This window comes from Neolamprologus multifasciatus, chromosome 9, assembly GCF_963576455.1.
Source record: "Neolamprologus multifasciatus chromosome 9, fNeoMul1.2, whole genome shotgun sequence".
Lineage (NCBI taxonomy): Eukaryota > Metazoa > Chordata > Actinopteri > Cichliformes > Cichlidae > Neolamprologus > Neolamprologus multifasciatus.
This window is the reverse complement of record NC_140447.1, coordinates 23,391,285-23,410,503: the sequence shown is the minus strand read 5'-3', so window position 1 is coordinate 23,410,503 and position 19,219 is coordinate 23,391,285. Positions and strand designations below refer to the sequence as shown.

The following is a 19,219-nucleotide window of genomic DNA, read 5'->3' as shown; positions in this document are numbered from 1 at the left end:
CAGCTTCACCTAGGGGTTCCCAAGGCACTCCAAGGCATGCTGGGAGCTGTGGTCTAATCACAAGTGAGCTGTGAGTGCTGAGATGGAGACAGAAATGAACCTGGGTGTCAGAAGACTGAAAACGGTGACCTGAGCTTTTCAGTTGATTAAAAATTACAAATACAAAGTTTGACATGATTTTATGACTAAAGTGTAAAAAGTCATTTTATGTCAAATTAATTACACAACCTGTACCTGCTTGAGAATGTGTTGGCCAAAGACTATCAACTTTTTTCAGTCAGTAAATTAAATGCAAAATTTGCAATAAAACACCATAAACCCATTTTAGTATCATTGCTACCAAAAGGGTAATATGGAGTGGCGGTTTGTGACCTTTTTTCCCCAGAGAAAATTGAGGAAATTCTGTATGTAATTAAAAAGAGTGAGCATCACACACTGGGTAGCATCACTGAAACGCTGTCAAGGCGGTAAGTAGGAGTGTTATTGTGCAAGCTGTAACTGCAGGCAGGTGGGCGAGAAAGCTCTGGGTTTTAATGCATTGTTTTTTAATATGTAGCGGACATGTTTCAGTTAAAACATGGGGTTAGATGGTTCATTAAATCTGCAATGAATTGTGCTTTTGGCCACTCAGGGGCACTTTTTACACCGATATGATTGGATACTTATACACTGCTGTACTGCTTTATGTCTGTTATCAGCTTGTGCTAGCATTTGTGCACAGTCGTTTTTAGAGTGTTTTCTTTTCTTTTTTCTCTTTTTGGAAGTTCAAAGTGTACAAATGATGCAATGAAAACTCTGAGAATGAAGCGCAGCAGTGAGCTTGTAGGCCAGATAAGCAAAATAATGAGCTGAAAGAAGCTAAACAGGAACATGGAGCTGTGGGGAGCTCTGGTGATAGCACTTTGTGGATTGATCACTTGGTTCGAGAACCCTTTCCCGTATGCTTTGCTGTATGTGATTGATATGTGATGGAGATTTTTATAGTTTTTACCTCGAGCAGTACATAGACAGATGAGCAAACTCATTGCTGGTTAGGATCACCTCAGTGCTTCAAACGTGCTTGTTGCCATGCAAATGTAAATTAGAAAAAAAAAACAAAGGCTATTTCCAGAGTGTTCAAAGTCAAAATGGAAATTTCAGAAGGCATACAGTGGCACCGGGAGCCGTTCCAAGGGAGGCTCTGCTTTGCTTACAGCACAGGCACAGAGATCTCCAAAGGATTACACAGCTGACTGTCAATGGGGGGTACAGAGCTCAGGCTTAAGGAACCAGAGGATTAGAGTACGAGGGCTTTGAGTCTCGTGTCCAACCGGTGATAACAGCAACTTACTAGAAGGATGTATTCACACCAGAATTGGTGAGCTGCACGTTCCACCCGAGCACTTTATTTACTCTGCCAGTTCCCGTGAAGGTCTTCATCACGAGTTGCGAGAACAACAGGAGAATAATGCTTTGCCTCCCTTTTGTAAATATCTGCTCAAAGCAATTATCAATGCAGTAAAGAACGGGAAAGGGCGAAGCACCTCCTGTCTTCAATAATTCCTTTATAGATGTCTTTAAATCATTAATGGTCACAGCTTTGCACCGCTGATGAATGGGTTCAATTTAGAGGAAATCATGAATTTAATTAATTAAAGTAATTAGAAGCAGTGCTCGTCCATGCACAGTGTGACCCTGTGGCCTGAGGATCTCTCAGGGCTTTTGTCTTAATCATGGCTGGGATGTCAAATAAAAGACAAGAGAGCTTGAGGACAGTTGGAGGTGTGACAATCGTGAGGCCTGGCTCTCTCCCGCTGCACAGCGAAAGGCCAAAGGAGCCGTTTGAGGGCTCATTACAAGCATAGAGAATGTAATGTCACCCCAAGGCCACAGCTCTTGAATTTACTACTCACCAGTCCTATATCCAGCTGTCACAGTTCCTGCCGAATTCACGAGAGCAGAGATCATGGATGGAATAGTCATTTTAATTCTTGAAATGAAAAAGGTGCTGCGGTTTAGGGAAAGTTGATTTTTTTTTCTTTCTTCTTTTTGTCACTGCAAGTGGAAGTGCTTAATTGCGTGGTGAAAATATTCACTGAGGTACACACGCTTAATCTTTGTTAACTACAATGCATCATATCTGTCATAATAACAGTTTTTACAAAGCTCTTAATGTTCATTTTTACTTGACAGTGACAATGTGTAAATTTGACACTATGTTAATTATTTAACTGTGAAGTGTATCACATTGTTTTTTTTGTTCTCTCCAGCAACACATATTAAGCAGGCAAAATATCAGAAACACCTCTAAATATAACACAGTCTCGTAAAATATAATAAAACAGTGATGAAAACTGGACACGTTGCAAATATGGTCGATATTATGGTAGTACAGCTGTAGAGGGAATGTAGGGGATGTATTTGCTTCCTAACAATGTTAAAACATGCATAGAAATCAGCAGGCACTCGGTAACTTTTAAAGTCTTGTACCTCATTTTTGCTTTTGCAGTTAGGAATAAATGTGAACCGAACTCTAATCAATAGTCCCTGCTCATCTGAAACAGTGGGGAGCAGGTGTGAATGTGCATGAATACAATCAACTTAATCAACTGCGGCAGCTTTGAGCACTCATGGAGGCATTGCAGAACGACTGGGCTTTAATGAAACATTTTAATATTGATTCTTCTAATGTCCTGTATGTACTTCCACATCGCAGAATTGGTTCTGATGGGTTTTTTTCACCTTTTCGAGTTAAATAAAAGTATATTTATATTCCTAAGACGGTCCTTCATTTGTACTAATGCAAAAGTTTCAGCACACGTTTTGGGTCACTGTCAAACCTTTGCATTGTGTGCGTGCAATCGGAAAGTGGATATTGCACTTGACAGTTGCTTGCAACCCGTACATGCAAGTGTCTGAAGAATATTGGTCTCCGCTGCAGATTAAGCACGCCGCATTTATTTTCATTACTGGCAGATGACAGTTGCTCACCGAGAATACGGAATTGATTAGGAAACTTGTTTTGTACACAGCTGCAGGGGATAAATAACAAGGGTGAAGATCTGATCCATCACGTCGATGAAGATGGACAAATATTGAAAGGACACTGACAGGGGAAAATTGAGTAGCAGACGACAGCCTGGTGGAGCTGAAAGAATCTGTTAAAATTTTCAGGGTGTTCATCAGGTTTTTTTTCTCCTTCTCTCTGACATCCAGCTCACCCAGATGATATTACCTTTCATACTGACATTATTGTTAGAACAGGATGTTTGGTGGACTCGCAGGGCAAACAAGCTGTGGAAAACATCTGAAAAAAAAGAGAGGAAACTTTAAAAGCGCTCCTTGCGAGTCCATATTGAAAGTTAATTTACGGCGGCGTCCACCATACCCTCTGTGAAGTGTTTTTAACTATCATCCTGTAATAAAGATTCAGACGTTGCCTGAGTTCTCTTTCATACAGTCATCCTTTGACCTTGGTGCTTTAAACTACCTGTAATATAACCTGTCATGACTAAGAGGTGATGATATAATCTAGGTGTCCTTCTACAACCAGCCTGGTGATAACTTCTCCAGCTTCACCAAGCTTTTTTTTTTTTTTTACTGTTATATTGTTCACATCCAGGGCCAGAGCCTGTTAATTCAGCTTTATGGCCAGAATGGAGGACTCTAATCTTCAATTTCCGTGATCACTTCATTCTGTAAAAGCCTGTAAAATACATCTCATGTTAGAAAGTGAGATTTTTATTAGGATGTTTGCTTCGAAGTAAAATATCACCAACTTGTAAGACAGCACTTTCTGTTTGCTACAATACAGGCTTTGCCAGATATGTTCAGCTAGCCATTAAAGTGAAATATTCAAGCATCAACCAGCTATTCATGTGACAAACTGAAAAAAGAGCTGCACTTGTGGAGAATGGTGTTTTTTCAAGGTTATTTTAACAATTTCTATTCTTGATGATTTCACCACTGCCAAGTGTGAGACTGCTGTAGGCGTCAGCTTTAAGACCAACACTGACGTACAGTCTAACAGCGAAAAATAGCCTGAACCGTAAAAGTTGTTTTTGGTAATTTCACAATTTATTAAATGCCTTTTCCTCTCCATTATCAAATGGATATCAATTTTTCAGCATAAAATGACTTTGCCTGAAAAAAAACAAAAACCTGCGCCCATTTAATGAGCCCAGTTGGAACAACAGGGTTCATTTATACCATAATGAATGACCTATTGAAATTGATTGGCACTGATTGTCGCTGATTATGTTTTCTCTGTGAAATCTTCAGACACTTTTCTGCTTTACCTCCCGAGCCACGGCTGTCAGCTCAAGTCACATCAACCTCGTTCAGTGGGCACATTTAAAGAAAAGTGCACAAGGAGTCGTGTGTGATGTCTTCTCGTTTGCCTTAGAGGAAGTGTGGGAGAGGACAATACTGTACTGCACGCAGAAACAACAGTTGTCAGTTGTCAGCAGAGTTCACAGTTGAGTTTGAAAACAAATGTCCTTCTTGTAGGCTGAACGGAAGTTTGGGGATTTGAGGAGGGCGAATTCTGGGCTCTGTTACAAAGTGAGGCTTTATGTCTGGGTGTTTATAACTTTATCTGCAAAACTCCACTGGATAATGTAAGGTTTTTTGTTGTGTTTTTAAGAATCACAGTCAAAAAATGCAACTTTTATAACACGCCGAGTTAAGATTCTCTACCCATATCAAACCTTAGCCACAGTTTTTACACAAAGTGAATGCAATAGGATTCACGACAATAAAAAAATAACAAGAAAACTCGTAAATATTGCACATGACTGCGAATAAATTGTGGGGTTATTGTGCAGGAGCATAATCACATATTGCATATGCATGCTGCAGCATGTAGGTCTAAGCACAGATGTGCAAAGTCAGTCAAATTTCAAATGAGAAGTGTAACTTATTTTTTGAATAACTTTTGGCAGTTGCATTGCTCAAACCTGGGGATTTACAGATAAACAAGCATCTGTTACTCAACATTCGAGTCTTAGCCAAACAGGTTCACATAATGCTGATTGAGCCTGTCAGCTACAGGTTAATCTCTCTGTATTTCACTGTATGTCAGAGCTTTAAATCTCGGTCATGAAATTTCAGCGGTGACATAGCGATAGCCACCATGCAACAAGGTCACCTCTCGCATGTGTCCTCTAGGCAGACTGCAAAGTAGTATATTAAGAAAAACTTCATGTCCATTATGTCCACAACCGGTCTTGAATGGAGCATAGGAATTTGACATAAATCCTCCAGAAATTGTTGTAAAATTCTTTAATGTACTAGGTGTCATTGAATCCTAATTAGTACCACAGAGAGGTACAGTGCCTTCCAATGACATTGCTGCAGGACAACTTTAAACTCCTTTCTAAAGCAAAAAAAAAAAAAAAGTTGCAGTTTTTGGATTGCTGTGGGATGATGTGAATAGCAATTTAGCTTTGTCTTTTTTTGATGGGGTGAAGTGCCTCTTTAACATGCACAGATGAGTTGCAGACCCCATTTGGCTGATGAATTAGAACAGATTGAAGTTACCAGGAAAGATGCTGCTAACTGAGCTGCAGCAGGCAAACTGAGAAAAAAAATGGCACTGAAATGATCTCTACAGGCTTGGAGTTACACTTTAATCTTGCTGCAGCATCCCTGCAAATTATGGAAATAATTAAGAGTGTCAGTTGTTTTGCAAGAGCCAGTCAGATCAGGACCCTCTCACCACCATTACCACCAACCCCCCACAACTCCCTTCAAACTGAGTTGGTCACAGGGCTGTTGATATGATGACTGTTTCCACATTTAGCTCTGTTTGTCTTGGCTTCTTGATGTTGTCTTGGAAACTAATGAAGGGCTGTCTGCTCACAGGAACCATGGTAGTGCAAGTGGTAGCCACAGACGCAGATGACCCAACATACGGGAACAGTGCCAGGGTGGTTTACAGCATCGAACATGGACATCCGTATTTCTCAGTGGAGCCAAAGACAGGTAGGAACAGACAAAATCCGTGAATTTATCCTGCTGGTTTGCATTTGTTTTACAGATATTGCTACCGTGCATCATTTAATGAAGCTTTTTCTCTTAATATATAAAATAATCTGTCAAAGTTGAAACTGTTTTCATATTTCTGTAGGCAATGTCATGCTCTATGCATCATGTCTTTAACTGCATTTATATCAAAAGTGAGGGAAGAGTTGGTGAGCTGTTTGCCTACACAGCTCAGCCACTGTCAGTCAAATGTGAGCAAACAACAACCACACAAACCTGATAACCAAATGTATTTTTATATTCAACTCCAGTTTTTATTTATTTATCCATGAATAATTCTGTACTAACAATAATACTTCACTCATGTGGCTTTGAACTCCTACAACGCTGTCAGAGTCAAGACTGACAATTTAAAAACCTAATCAGAATTAATGATGTAAAATAAGAGATGTGTTGTCTTTTTTTAGTTAATGCATTCTTCTTTCCTGTCAAAACCTGAATTTGGTGTTCATGTGTGTTATGCTGTAGTGGCTAATGAAGCCTTACCCTCAAGTGAGTTTTTATTTATTTATTGTGTTGTTGTTGTTGTTTTTTTGCTTTCTCATTTTTTTGTTTTTCCTTGATGAATGTACTTTTAAAATCTAAATTTAGTTTTCAAAGTCTGTGTTATGTAAAGCACAATGATTCTGTCACGAAATCGGATGCACTTATTTTTGTAATTTTCACAAAACAGTGGCTACTTTGCCCACATGAAACGTTCGCTTTTCCAAAGCTCTGTCTCTCTTTAGAGAAAATTTGACTGAAAGCTAATTGATGAAGATCAAGAGCATCAAATTTGTCTTTTGGTGGTGATTTGCTAAGTTTGCTCCTTATAAATTATTGAAAAAACTTTAAATAAACTTTCAGGACATATTTGTAATTATTAGCAAACAGGGGCAGAGAACATGTGTGGAGAGATAGCAGGTAGCAGTTATTGTTATACTTACTTTACTATACTTAAATGTTGAGACACCCTTTATTTTGTTTCATATTTTGCCAGAAAAGTGCTAAATGGGTTTATTGAAGTGCAAATATAAAACAAACAATATAAGGCACAAACAGAGTTTATACAACTCTAATGAGCTTCAGCACAGTCTGCACTCTTTTAGTTTACTTGTAGTTTCTTTAAGTAGTTTTCAGGAATAGTGCTCCAGGCTTCTTGAAGGACATTCGGAGCTCTTCTTTTAAAGTTGGCTGCCTTTTGTTCCGTTCTCTGTACAGATGATCTCATATTTCTTTAGTAATGTTGACGTCCAGGCTCTGGGGAGACCAGTCCATGACTAATCGTGTTCCATTATCAGTACGCGTTTACTGCGCTGATATTGTCATTGCTAGTCTGAAAAATGAAGCTGTTGTCGATTAAATGCTTTCCAGATGGTATTACGTCACAGTAATACAGTATTATATGTAATACCATACCCGATGATACCTTTCTGTATTCATAATTTAATCAGTTTTGGCAAGATCTCCTAACACCACTGGCTGAACTGCAGCCCCAAACCATAAAAGAGCATCTACTATGATGGCTATAGACACTGACTGTTGTGCACTCACTCTCCTGACCTGATCTGTATATATTTGCAAAAAGGTGAACTAAAAATTTGAATTCATAACTCCAAAGACCCGTTACCACAGATTTTCAGTCCAGTTCTTGACAGTCACCTTTCCACTGAGACCATTTCTGATGAGTAAGTAGGTGGATCAATCAAAGGGTCACATGTATCTCTCAAGTCTTTGCTTCTTTTTGTTCCCAATTTCTAAGGACATGAGATCCAGTTTATACTGTTTATCTGCTGTAAATAGTTTTTTAGATGTGCCACTTTTTTGGTACTCCACTAGTCCAGTTTCCGCAAATTGTTTAATGAGAATTTCACTCCATGCCGAGATATGCCAAGTTTTCAGCTAATAGCTCTTGGGAAATAGCGTGTTGGTGCAAAAATGTTGTTTTTTAGCACGTCAAGGCATTTTTTTTGTAGATTCAACCTGAGAAATGAGAACAAATTATGTGTTTTTGCGACAGGCTTGCTGGTAACAAAGTGCCTAAAGATACAATTTAAAAGTTGTCTGTTATGTGAAGCATTAAAACCCCAGAGTGTGTTGTATAACGGTGTGTGTTATTTCTCCTGAATTCCACTTTTCATTTATATAAAGAAAATGAGTGTTGAAGGATATATACACCTGATTTTAGCACCTAGATGCATGTTTGAAAGTTTTGCCACCTGTTATTATAAAAGTAACAGCACTCAAAATAAAAAGAAACCATTTAAAAATTCGGAGAAAATGGATAACGTAGCTTGAACCATAAGATGTGAGATAGCATGGTGACTTGTGGGGCATTTTATCCTGGGAAAGTGCAGCGGCAGCCCTCGCTACATCTTCATCGCTGGCTCATTAGCCACTGCCCTGCCGAGGCTCAGCTACTTCATGCAAAGCACTCTTGCAAGAAAACAGGAAAATATGGGCCATCCAGTAATACAGGCCTCATCCTCTGCTTCAAGAGCAACACATACACACATGCTACAATTTTATGAATGTAGTTCTAATTCATGAACTGCTGAGAGCCACTGCAATGCAGAGATTTCTGTCACTTATTTTTCACACTCGGTCAGACACAGAAATAAGAGGGATGCTCAACAAAACAAACTCCGCTGTGACCTGTAAGGTTCACTGTAAACATTCAATAAACCTAACCACCGGAAGAAAATGGAACGCTCCAGAAAAAACGAATGCATATCGCAAAAAAGGAAATCACTTCACACTGTGTTGGCATTATTGATGTGATGTCTTTGGAGGAAAATATGTTGGGTGCATCAAAATTCATCAGCACATTTAGCTGTGAAGCCTGCACAGTATCGCAGAATATCCATGTTGTTTTTCACTTTCTGGAGACCTTCAACTAATGAAGCCTCCTGCTGAAGCTTTCATTAGAGAATATTTCCATGTTACCATGTTTTGGGGTGAACATTTACATGTTTTATACAATCCAAATGAAAAAAGGAAAAAGAAAAAGTGCCTCATTGATACTCTAAGCTCCAGCAGTTTCTCTGGGACTACTCTGAAGCTGCAAATCTTTGATTATAAGTGGATTTTCTCATGTTGCTTCGAAGATAAAACTTCTGTGAGCTAATTAATCTGTTAAAATGCTGTGATCACCTTCCCTCTAGATGAGTTTTTTTAAGAACTTCTTGAATATATATTTAAGTATTTTCTTAGTTCCTTACTGGTGGCATCCATAAATATGCTGTGTGTTTTGAATGCAAGATTTCAAATGTAGTAGTGAGTGGCACAGCTTTCAATTTTAATAGGCACTTTAAAGTAGTTAACACAGTGTAAGTAACCCTCAGGTATAGTCTCAACATTAAAAATGTTTTGATGAATTGCAACAACCTCATTGTCTCATTCAGTTTCATTGACACGTTGCCAAAAATAAGTTTAGTTATGATTTCTGGCTCAAACAAGCATGTAAAGCTATAAGAATAAAAATGTAAGTTAAATCAATCTAAAATTAATATTGAATATTGATTATTGCCAATCTATCCATGTTCTTACAGAATTTAGGGTCACGGGGGAGGGGATGCATGCTTACGTTTACACCTATAGCTGATTTAGAATCACGAATCAACCTAACGTACAGGTCTCTGCACTGTAGGAGAAAGTCAGGGTACATTAAGAGAACAAGTGCAAGAACATGGGACAACATGCAAACTCAGTCAGCTGATAGTTTGAAAATAGAAGCAAGGCAACAGCACTAACCACTGGTACACCATACTGGCAGCACTGATTATTGTTTCTTGAATAATCATAAAGCCTACATTAAATATTACCTTCTTTTATATCTGATTTAAGAAGTTTGATGTAGCTAATATGTCTTCTCAACTTTTATTTTAAGCCAGATGTTACAATAAAACCTTGCCTAGCTAGCTTTGTTAGCATGCTGCATCTTTAAATGACTGTAACATTGAATGCTATGCTAATTTTGGCTAGCAAGAAAGTTGAAATAAAACACCCTTACTAGAAACGTTAAACCTGCCTGTGGACCAAGTGATCCTTAACTCTGTAACATTTTAAACCAACAAATGAAACAAATGAATTACATAAATATTGATTAACAACTATTATGCATAAAACCTGTAGCTAATAAATTCCCCAGAAAATCTGTAGCTGTGGTCTCTCGAGCAGAGTAATTTTCCTAGCTTAATTCATAGTGATTTCATATTAATGGTCAATTTAAGTCCAGTATTAATCTGTGAATTACCTCCGTTTTATGTCCTCTAACTCCTGACAAAAATGCCAAGGCTAATGCCAGTGTTGCTCAGCTACTTGCTGACACTGGCTTTCTGTGTGTATTCGTATTGCAGGTTTTTAAAGCTTTTTCACTAAAACATCTGAACTGTGAAGTTGTCTGACTCTGAACTCCAAACTGCTGTTAGGACAACATAAATAAAGAAGAAAGCTATATTCACAAGTACCTGCCAAGTGATTTTTAGGTTTAAGCATGAAAAGTTGCTTATTGCAGCTTTAAGCATAAAACTTAAAGAACAAAAAGCACACAGATAAATCCCAGGTTGGTACTCTTTCTGTAGGACAATGGCTGGTTTATTAAGCTGTCAAACAAGCATACACACACATAAGCACATACACCAAAATGTGCAGCCAGATACAGCCCTTGGGCCCCTGCCAGCACCTTGCCTTTCTGCTGCCCATCTCTGTCTGACCACGACTGATTATACTTGGCTCTCTTTTCATTCCCGCAGAAGGTGATTGGATCTCACGGTTATGAGATGCAATATTGGTGTCAGAATGGAATAGCGTGGATGGCCCTCAGAGAGGTGTGACTCCATGTGGGACTGGATGCAGAGAAGCATGAAGACATGTTCTCTTGTTTGACAGGGGTAACTTTAATAACATGAGAGTGGAAAAAAGATGACTTAAAAACTGTAACCTGTGTGTCAAGGGGGAAATCCTGCACTCTTTCATAGCAGCATTGTTGGTGTCTAGAAGTCTCTGTTGGTTTATTAGACTTTCTTGACACCCCCCACCCCCTTATCTTCCTCCCTGAAAGAGTGCAAACACACAACTGTAATGGAGAGAAATATTAGGAAGTGCTCAGTTGACTACCTTCATCTTCATCTTCATTTAGCTACCTTTCAAGAAGAACTATCTTGGGGAAATAAAAATTCATGCTGCTAAAAAATGCTCGGCTTGTTTACTGTAAAAAACAATCCTGCTGTGTCATCAGCTTTCAAAACTCTACAAGCTATTTACCACGTTGTATTTATTGTGTGCATTTGTGGGTTCCCTTTGATTTATCGCTGCATAAATTTCTGCATTTATCTCCTCGATTGCTCTTATCCGTCAAAAAAAATATGTTTTACATAAAGTGACTTGTCGGACTTCTTGTTCGTAAAGAACTTGTGAAAAGTAGATTGATTTATCATGTACTGCCCTGCAGAAATATTTAAAGCTGGCACAGAACTGATGAAAATTTGACCACTTTGCCTGTGGCTGTTCAACGATCTTTGACAAAGTTCGCAAGAATACTTGTACACATCAATGACTCTTGAATGAGACTTCGTAAGGCCTATGCCAATTAAAGTGAGAGCACGCAAGTGATGTTCAGAGAGTGCGTCTGCCCCATGAAGCCCTCATTATTCCCATATCGTGTTTATTTTCCCCTTTTTTTAATCTAAGCTCAGTGACCAGATCCCATACTTTCACAGCCTTGACTGATGATTTTCTTTAAGGTAAGTGGATTCTTTAAAACACACTTCTGATATTTCAGAAGCCTTACTGGGTTATAAAAACCTGTGGACTGTGATCCTCTACAGTTGACTCTGATGTTAACCAGAGATAGGTCCATATTTAAAGCTCACTAACAACATATTTAACATATAAGGACGTGCGAGAAACAATTATAGCAACATGTTGACCTAATTTTTTGCTTACAACATCATTAGTTTTATCACCACGTATCATAGACATAAGCACACAATGGTGTTTAACACTTGGTGGGTCCCTAGCTCCCTCTGAACATCAATATTTTAGAGTTCTGAGGGATCCCAAGGTATTAGGTAGAGTAAAAAAGTAGCATTAGTTGAAGTTAAGTCATGAAAAATTGAAATAACAGAATAAACTACCTGTGAGAAAAAGTATTCCCTTATAGTCTGTAGATACCCCAGTCAGTAGAATTAAGGTTATGTAAATCTGCATACTTTATTGAGAAGCCAGCACCACAGTGAATAAAAGCAGTGTGAATAAAAGAGGAGCCTAGGAGCAGGTCATCTAGGAATGACAAGGTTAGTGGTTTGATCCCTGGTTGCTTCAGTCTGCACCCCAGAGTACCCTTGAGCAAGACAGTAATTTCGGTGCATTTATCTCAGTGGACAGAAAAGTATCAAAAAGTGCTTGTATGAGTGTGTGTGAATGGTTGAATGAGACATGTTGTATAAAGTGCTTTGAGTGCTCAAGTAGGGTAGAAAAGCACTGTATAAGAACCAGTCCATTTCACGTTCATGTTTTTACACTTGCCAATCACTTTAGGTACACTTTGACGGAAGGGTGTGTTAGAACTCCCTTAATGCTTCATGATATTGACATCTAGTGACCGTGGAGGCCATCTGAATACTGTGAAATCACTGTCATGTTTGGGAAAACCAGTTTGAGATGATTTGAGCTTTGTCTCATGGTGTGCTCCTCTACTGGAAGCAGTAGGATAGCACACAAGGTGAGTACGCTTGGGTCTTAAAGAGATTGACATGGTCAGCAATTATGCAGAGGTAAGCTACGACATTCAAAAAATACATACTAAGGTGTGTGCCCAGAAAATATCCCACACACAGTTAGATTGCCACCACTGCAACTGCAATGAAAAGCAAGATGAATCCATGTTTTGAATCCACGTGTTATTTACAGCAAATTTTGACCCCACAATGTTGGTGAGCTTGTGCAAATTGTACCCTCAGTTTCATGTCATTATGTTACAAGTGTGGCACCTGGTGTGGTCTTCTGCTGCTGAAGCCAGTCGGCTGAGAAGCTTAATATTTTGTGCATTCAGAGATGCTCTTCTGCATATTTTAGTTTGAAGAAGTTATCAAGGCGATAGAGCGTTTGTAACTGTGGCCCACAGACTCTGGAACTCTCTCCCTTTGAGCCTGAGATCTGTGGACTCAGTGGTTTCATTTAAGAAACAGCTAAAAAAACATCTTTTTAAACTTGCTTTTGTTTGATTTCTGTTTTTATGTTTTAGCTTTTCTGTGAAACACTTTGTGATATTTGTCTTGAAAGGTGCTATGCAAATAAAATGTCACTTACTTACTTTTATTTGAGTTATTGTTGCCTTCCTATCAGGTTATTTCTGTTGGCCTGGACGTAGCGTTTTCAGTGGGAGAAAAGTCCCATTGAAAACGCTGTCCAGGTAAACAGAATCAACCTTTTGGAATTTACTTACCTGGATGATTGAACATGCACAAAGATATCAGCTTGAAGGTGTCTGGCCATCCTGTCCTGACCTCTAGTGAGGGATTTTCTCCCAGATAACTAGCTAGCATTAGATATTTTCTCTTTTTATAACCATTCTCTGAAATGCTCGGTGTCTAGCACCAATATCGTCCCACGTTTAAATTCACCTTAATCAGCTTTCTTCCCAATTCAGATTCTCAGTTCAACTTCATCAGGTTGTTTTTACTAAATGCAATGCGTTGTTGCCATGTGACTGTCTTAGTAAGCAGTTGACTGTAGTCTGTGTTGTAACAGAAGATCACTGGGTATTCATGTACAGAAACGTTTTTAAGAGCTGTATCAAAAACATTCCCCAAATGGTTTTTAAGATACATTTATTTCTGTATTTTTACAATAAAGAATCTTATACTGAAAAAAACCCCAAACCACCTTGGTAAGTTCAGTGTAATCAGAGGTTTCGCTGCAACATCATCACTTGTTCTGGTATGACTATGTGAGTATGAGCAGCAGGTTACAGTCACAGCAAACACAAAGTTCACTTTCCTTATAAATCATCTGTAGTTGTGCCACAAACAGAAACATTTCTTTTACTTTATTCTTTTGTAGTTTTTTTTTGTTGTGTTTTGTTTTTGTGACAACACTTGTTGCAACAATGGCCGCTGGCAAACATTAAACTTCCACTTTAATGAAAGTTAGGAGGACATGCATCAACTATGGGCCTAAAAGGCAGTCAGCCACGAAATTGATAGCGTGATTAGTGTTTGTGTTGGAGGACCAAATTGTGTGATCTTCACAAAAAAAGTACTAGACAATTGATGGTTGTCAAAAACTTTAAACAAGAAATACGCTTTTTTTTCTAGAATACTCGTCAAAAATAATTTGCTTGCGGAGAAAATAATTTGTTAAACTGAGAGGTACTTTGTTTAAAAGTGGCCACCTCTTTGCAGTGCAACCGTATAGCAGCAAGAAGTGCGTCACAAAGTAAGCAAACTTAGTAATGTTAGGAACACAACGACAATCTTTCCTTGAGACGGGGTGCATTTCTTTGCTCATCTTCCAGTAATTCTGGTTTAGTTCTTTCATTTTTACACCTGGATGACATCCAGGTGTAAAATATTCTGCTCACCTGACTGTGAAAGGATCCACATTGTTTGTGTTACTTATCAGTTTTTAACACATTGTCAATATCATGTATCTTATGGAATACACTGTGGCGCTGAGAAACTAGCTTTTAGACACCAACCTGGTGCTGGGTATTGTGGGATGAGCACTGTGCCTCTGTCTTTGTAAGTTACTAATTAGTCCCATTTGCAGCACACGCCTGGGCCATAGCAGCAGGTGACTTTGACAAAGTGCCGAGTCGAACACTACACTTGCTCCACACTGCAATACTGCGCTTGCGATTAACTGGCAGAGTGCTAATAGCTGGTGGTGGGGGAAGCTGCTGGAAGGGTGGAGATGTGTGACCTGATGTTAGGTGGGTTGTATCCTTGCTCTTTTTCGTCTAACAAGTCTTTTACTTTGGTTCTTAATCCCAAATGAAATCTACAAGGTGCCCTTGGGAAAAGTACTTAATCCCAAATAGCTCCAGTAACTTCCAAGCAGTGCATAATGTCAGCAAAATACATACGTTACTGTGCCTAAAGAGAGGATTTTGTAATATATATTGACTGATAGCTCGTAGTTTAGTTTGAAGGTGACGCTTAAATGGTAACGCTGTTCAGGACTGTGTTCTAATTGATGGCAAGCTCAAGGAGGTTTGAACAGCTGCCCCAAAGCCCTGCGCCATACACCTCGTCGATGTGGCCATTCCTTTAGAGACAATTATCCATGCACATTAGCACTGTTAAGCATGCATGCATGGTCACAAACTTAAATAACTGGAATAACAAGAGCAGAATTCAGTTAGTAGAAAATGACAGGTGCCTGAATGAGTGGATTAATTGCATGAGGAGGGTGGGGTGTTTGAGATGTGACATAGCATGCCTCTGAGAAAGACACGAGTATGACATCTGAATACGACAGCTACTGAAGTACCAACATATGACAGACTGAGCTTTGTCTCTTCTCGGACTAAGAATCTAATTAAACCGATATGGCTCAAATAAAAGAAAAGGCCACGTTTAATCCTTGTGTACTCTGTAGCTGTGAAGTTTAGACACTGAGGTCAGTAGACGAAAGGTTTGCCGTGATCAGGCTGTGATTAAGATATTAACATGGTCTTTTTAAAAATCTTGTGTGCTTTTCTCTGCCCTCTTCTCCGAAAAGCGTGTGCCGCTGTGGCTTTGCACGGGTTCTTTTTGTGGTGACTGCACTAAATCGAAAAACATTACAGCTGAAGGCTAGATATAAATCTGGCTGTCTCCTGCGGTTCAGGCAGGTAATATCGAGAGAGCGGGGAGTGGGGGTGCCATTTTTTAATTCTAATCACAAACAACACGCACGCAGACGCACACTCGATCGTGCGCACACGCAAGCACATTTCCTTTCAGCTTACAAATAAATGGCTCCTGTGCCCTGTGTGTAACTTGTTGGACATAATGACTTATTTGTGTAACACACACCGGTCTATTGTACTGTGGCATCATGTGGCCCTTTCACACTCTTGGGTACCTGGGAAGCTATAGTGACCCATGATTGGAGCATGATGTTTGAATGTCACTCAGTAATAAACTACCTAGGCTGCAGATTTTATTCCCTGTTTGTGTGGCCTGTTTTTGTGTTATGGGATTTTTTTCCTTGTAAGCTGCCTGAGGGGTTCAGCAAATCACATACTGCGCCCTTCATGTTTAAGTGTTCATCACCTTCATCAGTACCTCTCATAGCTGCACGCAGAGCCAGAGGGTTCCTCCAAAGCCTGCACTTTTATTTCCTCTTCGTAAGACAAATGTCAAGTATCTGGGCTTTAGCAGGGAGCGTGGCCCACCCGTCTGCCGCCAGTGGTGTGGAGACAGCTAGATAAATGCATGGCTACAATGCGTCTGGCTTGCACCGGAGGCAAGGAGTCACGGCGCAACGCTAGGCCGTGCCGTGATAGCGACAGAAGGATTTTAATCATCGCCTCTCCCCAGGAATGACACCAGCGCCGGATGGGGTAACAGAGATAGAGAGCGAGGGGGCTGGCACCCAGCAGACAAACAACAGCCTTGCAACAATGCCGTGTGGATTAGCAGTGTCGCTCGGTGAGAAGTATGTGTGCTTCTGGCCAGGCGGGAAGAGAAACATGTTGCTTCTTTTCTTCTTCTTTTTTCTTCCTTCCAACTTGCTAGAATCAGGATTCACAGCATCATTAACCACAGCCAATATCTCTCAACCTCCAACAAACCAAGCTGATATTAAATAAGTATATCAATTGCGTGTGAAGTCGATCTATGGTTTAGTGAGAACATTCATTTGTCTCACTCCTGGCTGCACAAACTTAACATATTTTGTTCGTTTTTTTTTATTTCACCTTTTAGGAGCCATCCATTGCCGCTGTTATTATAATCCGACCATTATCCAGCTTCCGTCTCAGTTTTACTTCTTGTGAATCCTTAAAGATGCCTCTTTCAGGTCTGCCCATGCATTCTACGTCTCTATGGTGATGTTATGTGGAGCAGAGGACAGAAAACTTTTGTTTGTGTCTAGCTAGTATTTAGGGAGCCTTGCTGGATTGAAGGCTTGAAGTAACCTTTCTGATACAACTCAGTAAACAGGGTTCATAGGTGTCACTACAGCAAACACCAGAGCACTGGCGGTGCTCTTTAATTGGCTACGAGCTGACATTGTGCACGAACCAACAAAAAAGTGATGAATGGATGGATGGATGGATGGGGAAAGAATGTGAGAGATAAACCGAACAGATGGGTGAATATCCACACACAGAGATACAGAGATAGATGCCTAAAATCTAAGCATAAAAGCATTAGACTAAAAAAGAAAAGAACAGAAACAAATGACACGTCTTAACTTTGTGAGAAAGATAGCTCTGCTTTTTTTGCAGCACTGTTCATTATTATACTGAAATGGCATGTTTTGTAGAGCAGCAGCTAAAGATTATTGTTTTATTGACTAACGTCATCCCACCGTAAGCCCTGGAGCAGGGACTTTAGAGAAAAGCAGTGGACAGCTCAGTATAATTTAGCTAACTGAGCCATTTACTTAGAGCAGCCAATAACACTTTTCTGCTGGAGGGACTGTAATGACATTAATAAAGGATGGCAGAGAAAGAAAATTAAACACTTAATGGAATTGTTTATTTTCGAGTACAGCCACGATTGACGGTCAAAAAGCATCTTCATTTTTTTTCTCTTTAAGTCTTGTGACCCACTTTTCTTGATTTGTTTGTCCTTCCCCCCCTTTGTTTTTGGGCTGAGGTGAATTGTAAATTCTGTGTGTGCGCGCGTGTGTGTGTACCTTTATTCTCCCGAGAACCCGAGCTGCAATCCTTGCTTGAAGAAAGGATGAGGATTAGGTGGGGCGTGAAGTGATGAGAGTTGTAGTTTTGAGTTAGGGAGGAAAGGTCTGTGTGTATAGCATTTTATTTGATTTTAGACCTGTTTGGTCCAAAAGATGCTTTATGCTTAAAATAAACAGCACACAGTCCTCATACATAATATTTAAATGTGGCAGGGCATAATCATCTTAATGACAGCACTTTATCAGATATATGTTGGAAAGAAACATTCATAAATGTGTTCAGAATTATTAAAATAAGGAGCTGAAAAGCTGCTGAACTACAACAAAAAATGCAGCATGCATATTAACTAAATGGAACAGCTTCTTTTCACAATATTATAACATTCAGGTTGTGTTTGAACTGTTTAAATTTGCACATCACTCAAACAGAGAGGAAGGTTATTATTAGTACTAATTACAAATAAAGTCATGTTTTTGGCAGTCTGATGAATAGCCAATATTATAGTCTTTTTAATTCTGTTTTGGCCTCCATCCTCCAAAGGAAAACGTCTGGCTCTGTCATCTAAATGCTCGATTATGTTCACCAAATAGAGTCTTCCTTTTGGTGCAGAATAGGTACCACACAGGCTCTGAAATCAAAAAAGAAATTAATAAATAAAGGAGGGTTAATGAGACTGTAAGAGCCTTGAACTTGTCATCACAAAAGCGGGATAAACATGGAACATACTAAAACTCTGGGCAGGCTGGCAAACCTCTGTAATCTATACAAGTGCCACCTTTCACATTACACTCTAAATGAGCCATTGTGCAAATGGAACTATTGATTAGCGCAGCTCTGAGTAAACATTGGTCCAAATCTATGTCTGTGAAATCTGCAAACTATTTTTTTTAAGTCTAAAGACAACACCGTTTGCACCAAGGGAGACAGCATTTAATGAGCAAATGTGTGCATTTTTTTCATTTTTATTTTTTATTTCAATGTCATAAAACTGAACCTCAATTGCGTGCCATTTTTGTGGGTAATTTAAAGGATTATGGGAAATTCTTCAGGTGCCAGCGCTAAGAAAGAGCACCCTCTTTGATCTGCTTCATCAGCCTGTGAATACGATAAAGCAACCAAAAATGATTCATTTATTCAGGAACTGTATGCTGTGGCTTTGTGTGGTTCTTAATGAGTAATCTTTCAGGTTCTGTAGGAATCTTTAATAAGTGCCATTTAATGAATGAAACACATTGTGTGGCAAGTCATTAACTTTGAAAGCAACAGTGATTGCTTTTGAAGGATTAGGGCACTTTTCTTTGCATTTAAATGTGTCGCGTTAATTTTTTTCTGGAATTATCATCTTTGTAGTCAGGAGAT

At 39.3% G+C, this 19,219-nt stretch overlaps 1 protein-coding gene across 1 annotated transcript in view; it reads left to right on the top strand.

The window, feature by feature from the left end:
- LOC146511598 (cadherin-7) overlaps window positions 1-19,219 on the top strand; it is a 116,752-nt gene that overhangs the window by 44,997 nt on the left and 52,536 nt on the right. Inside the window, exon 4 of the mRNA XM_085172530.1 lies at window positions 5,845-5,964. Coding sequence (XP_085028656.1) covers window positions 5,845-5,964 — 120 coding nt within the window. The remainder of the gene's footprint in view (window positions 1-5,844; window positions 5,965-19,219) is intronic.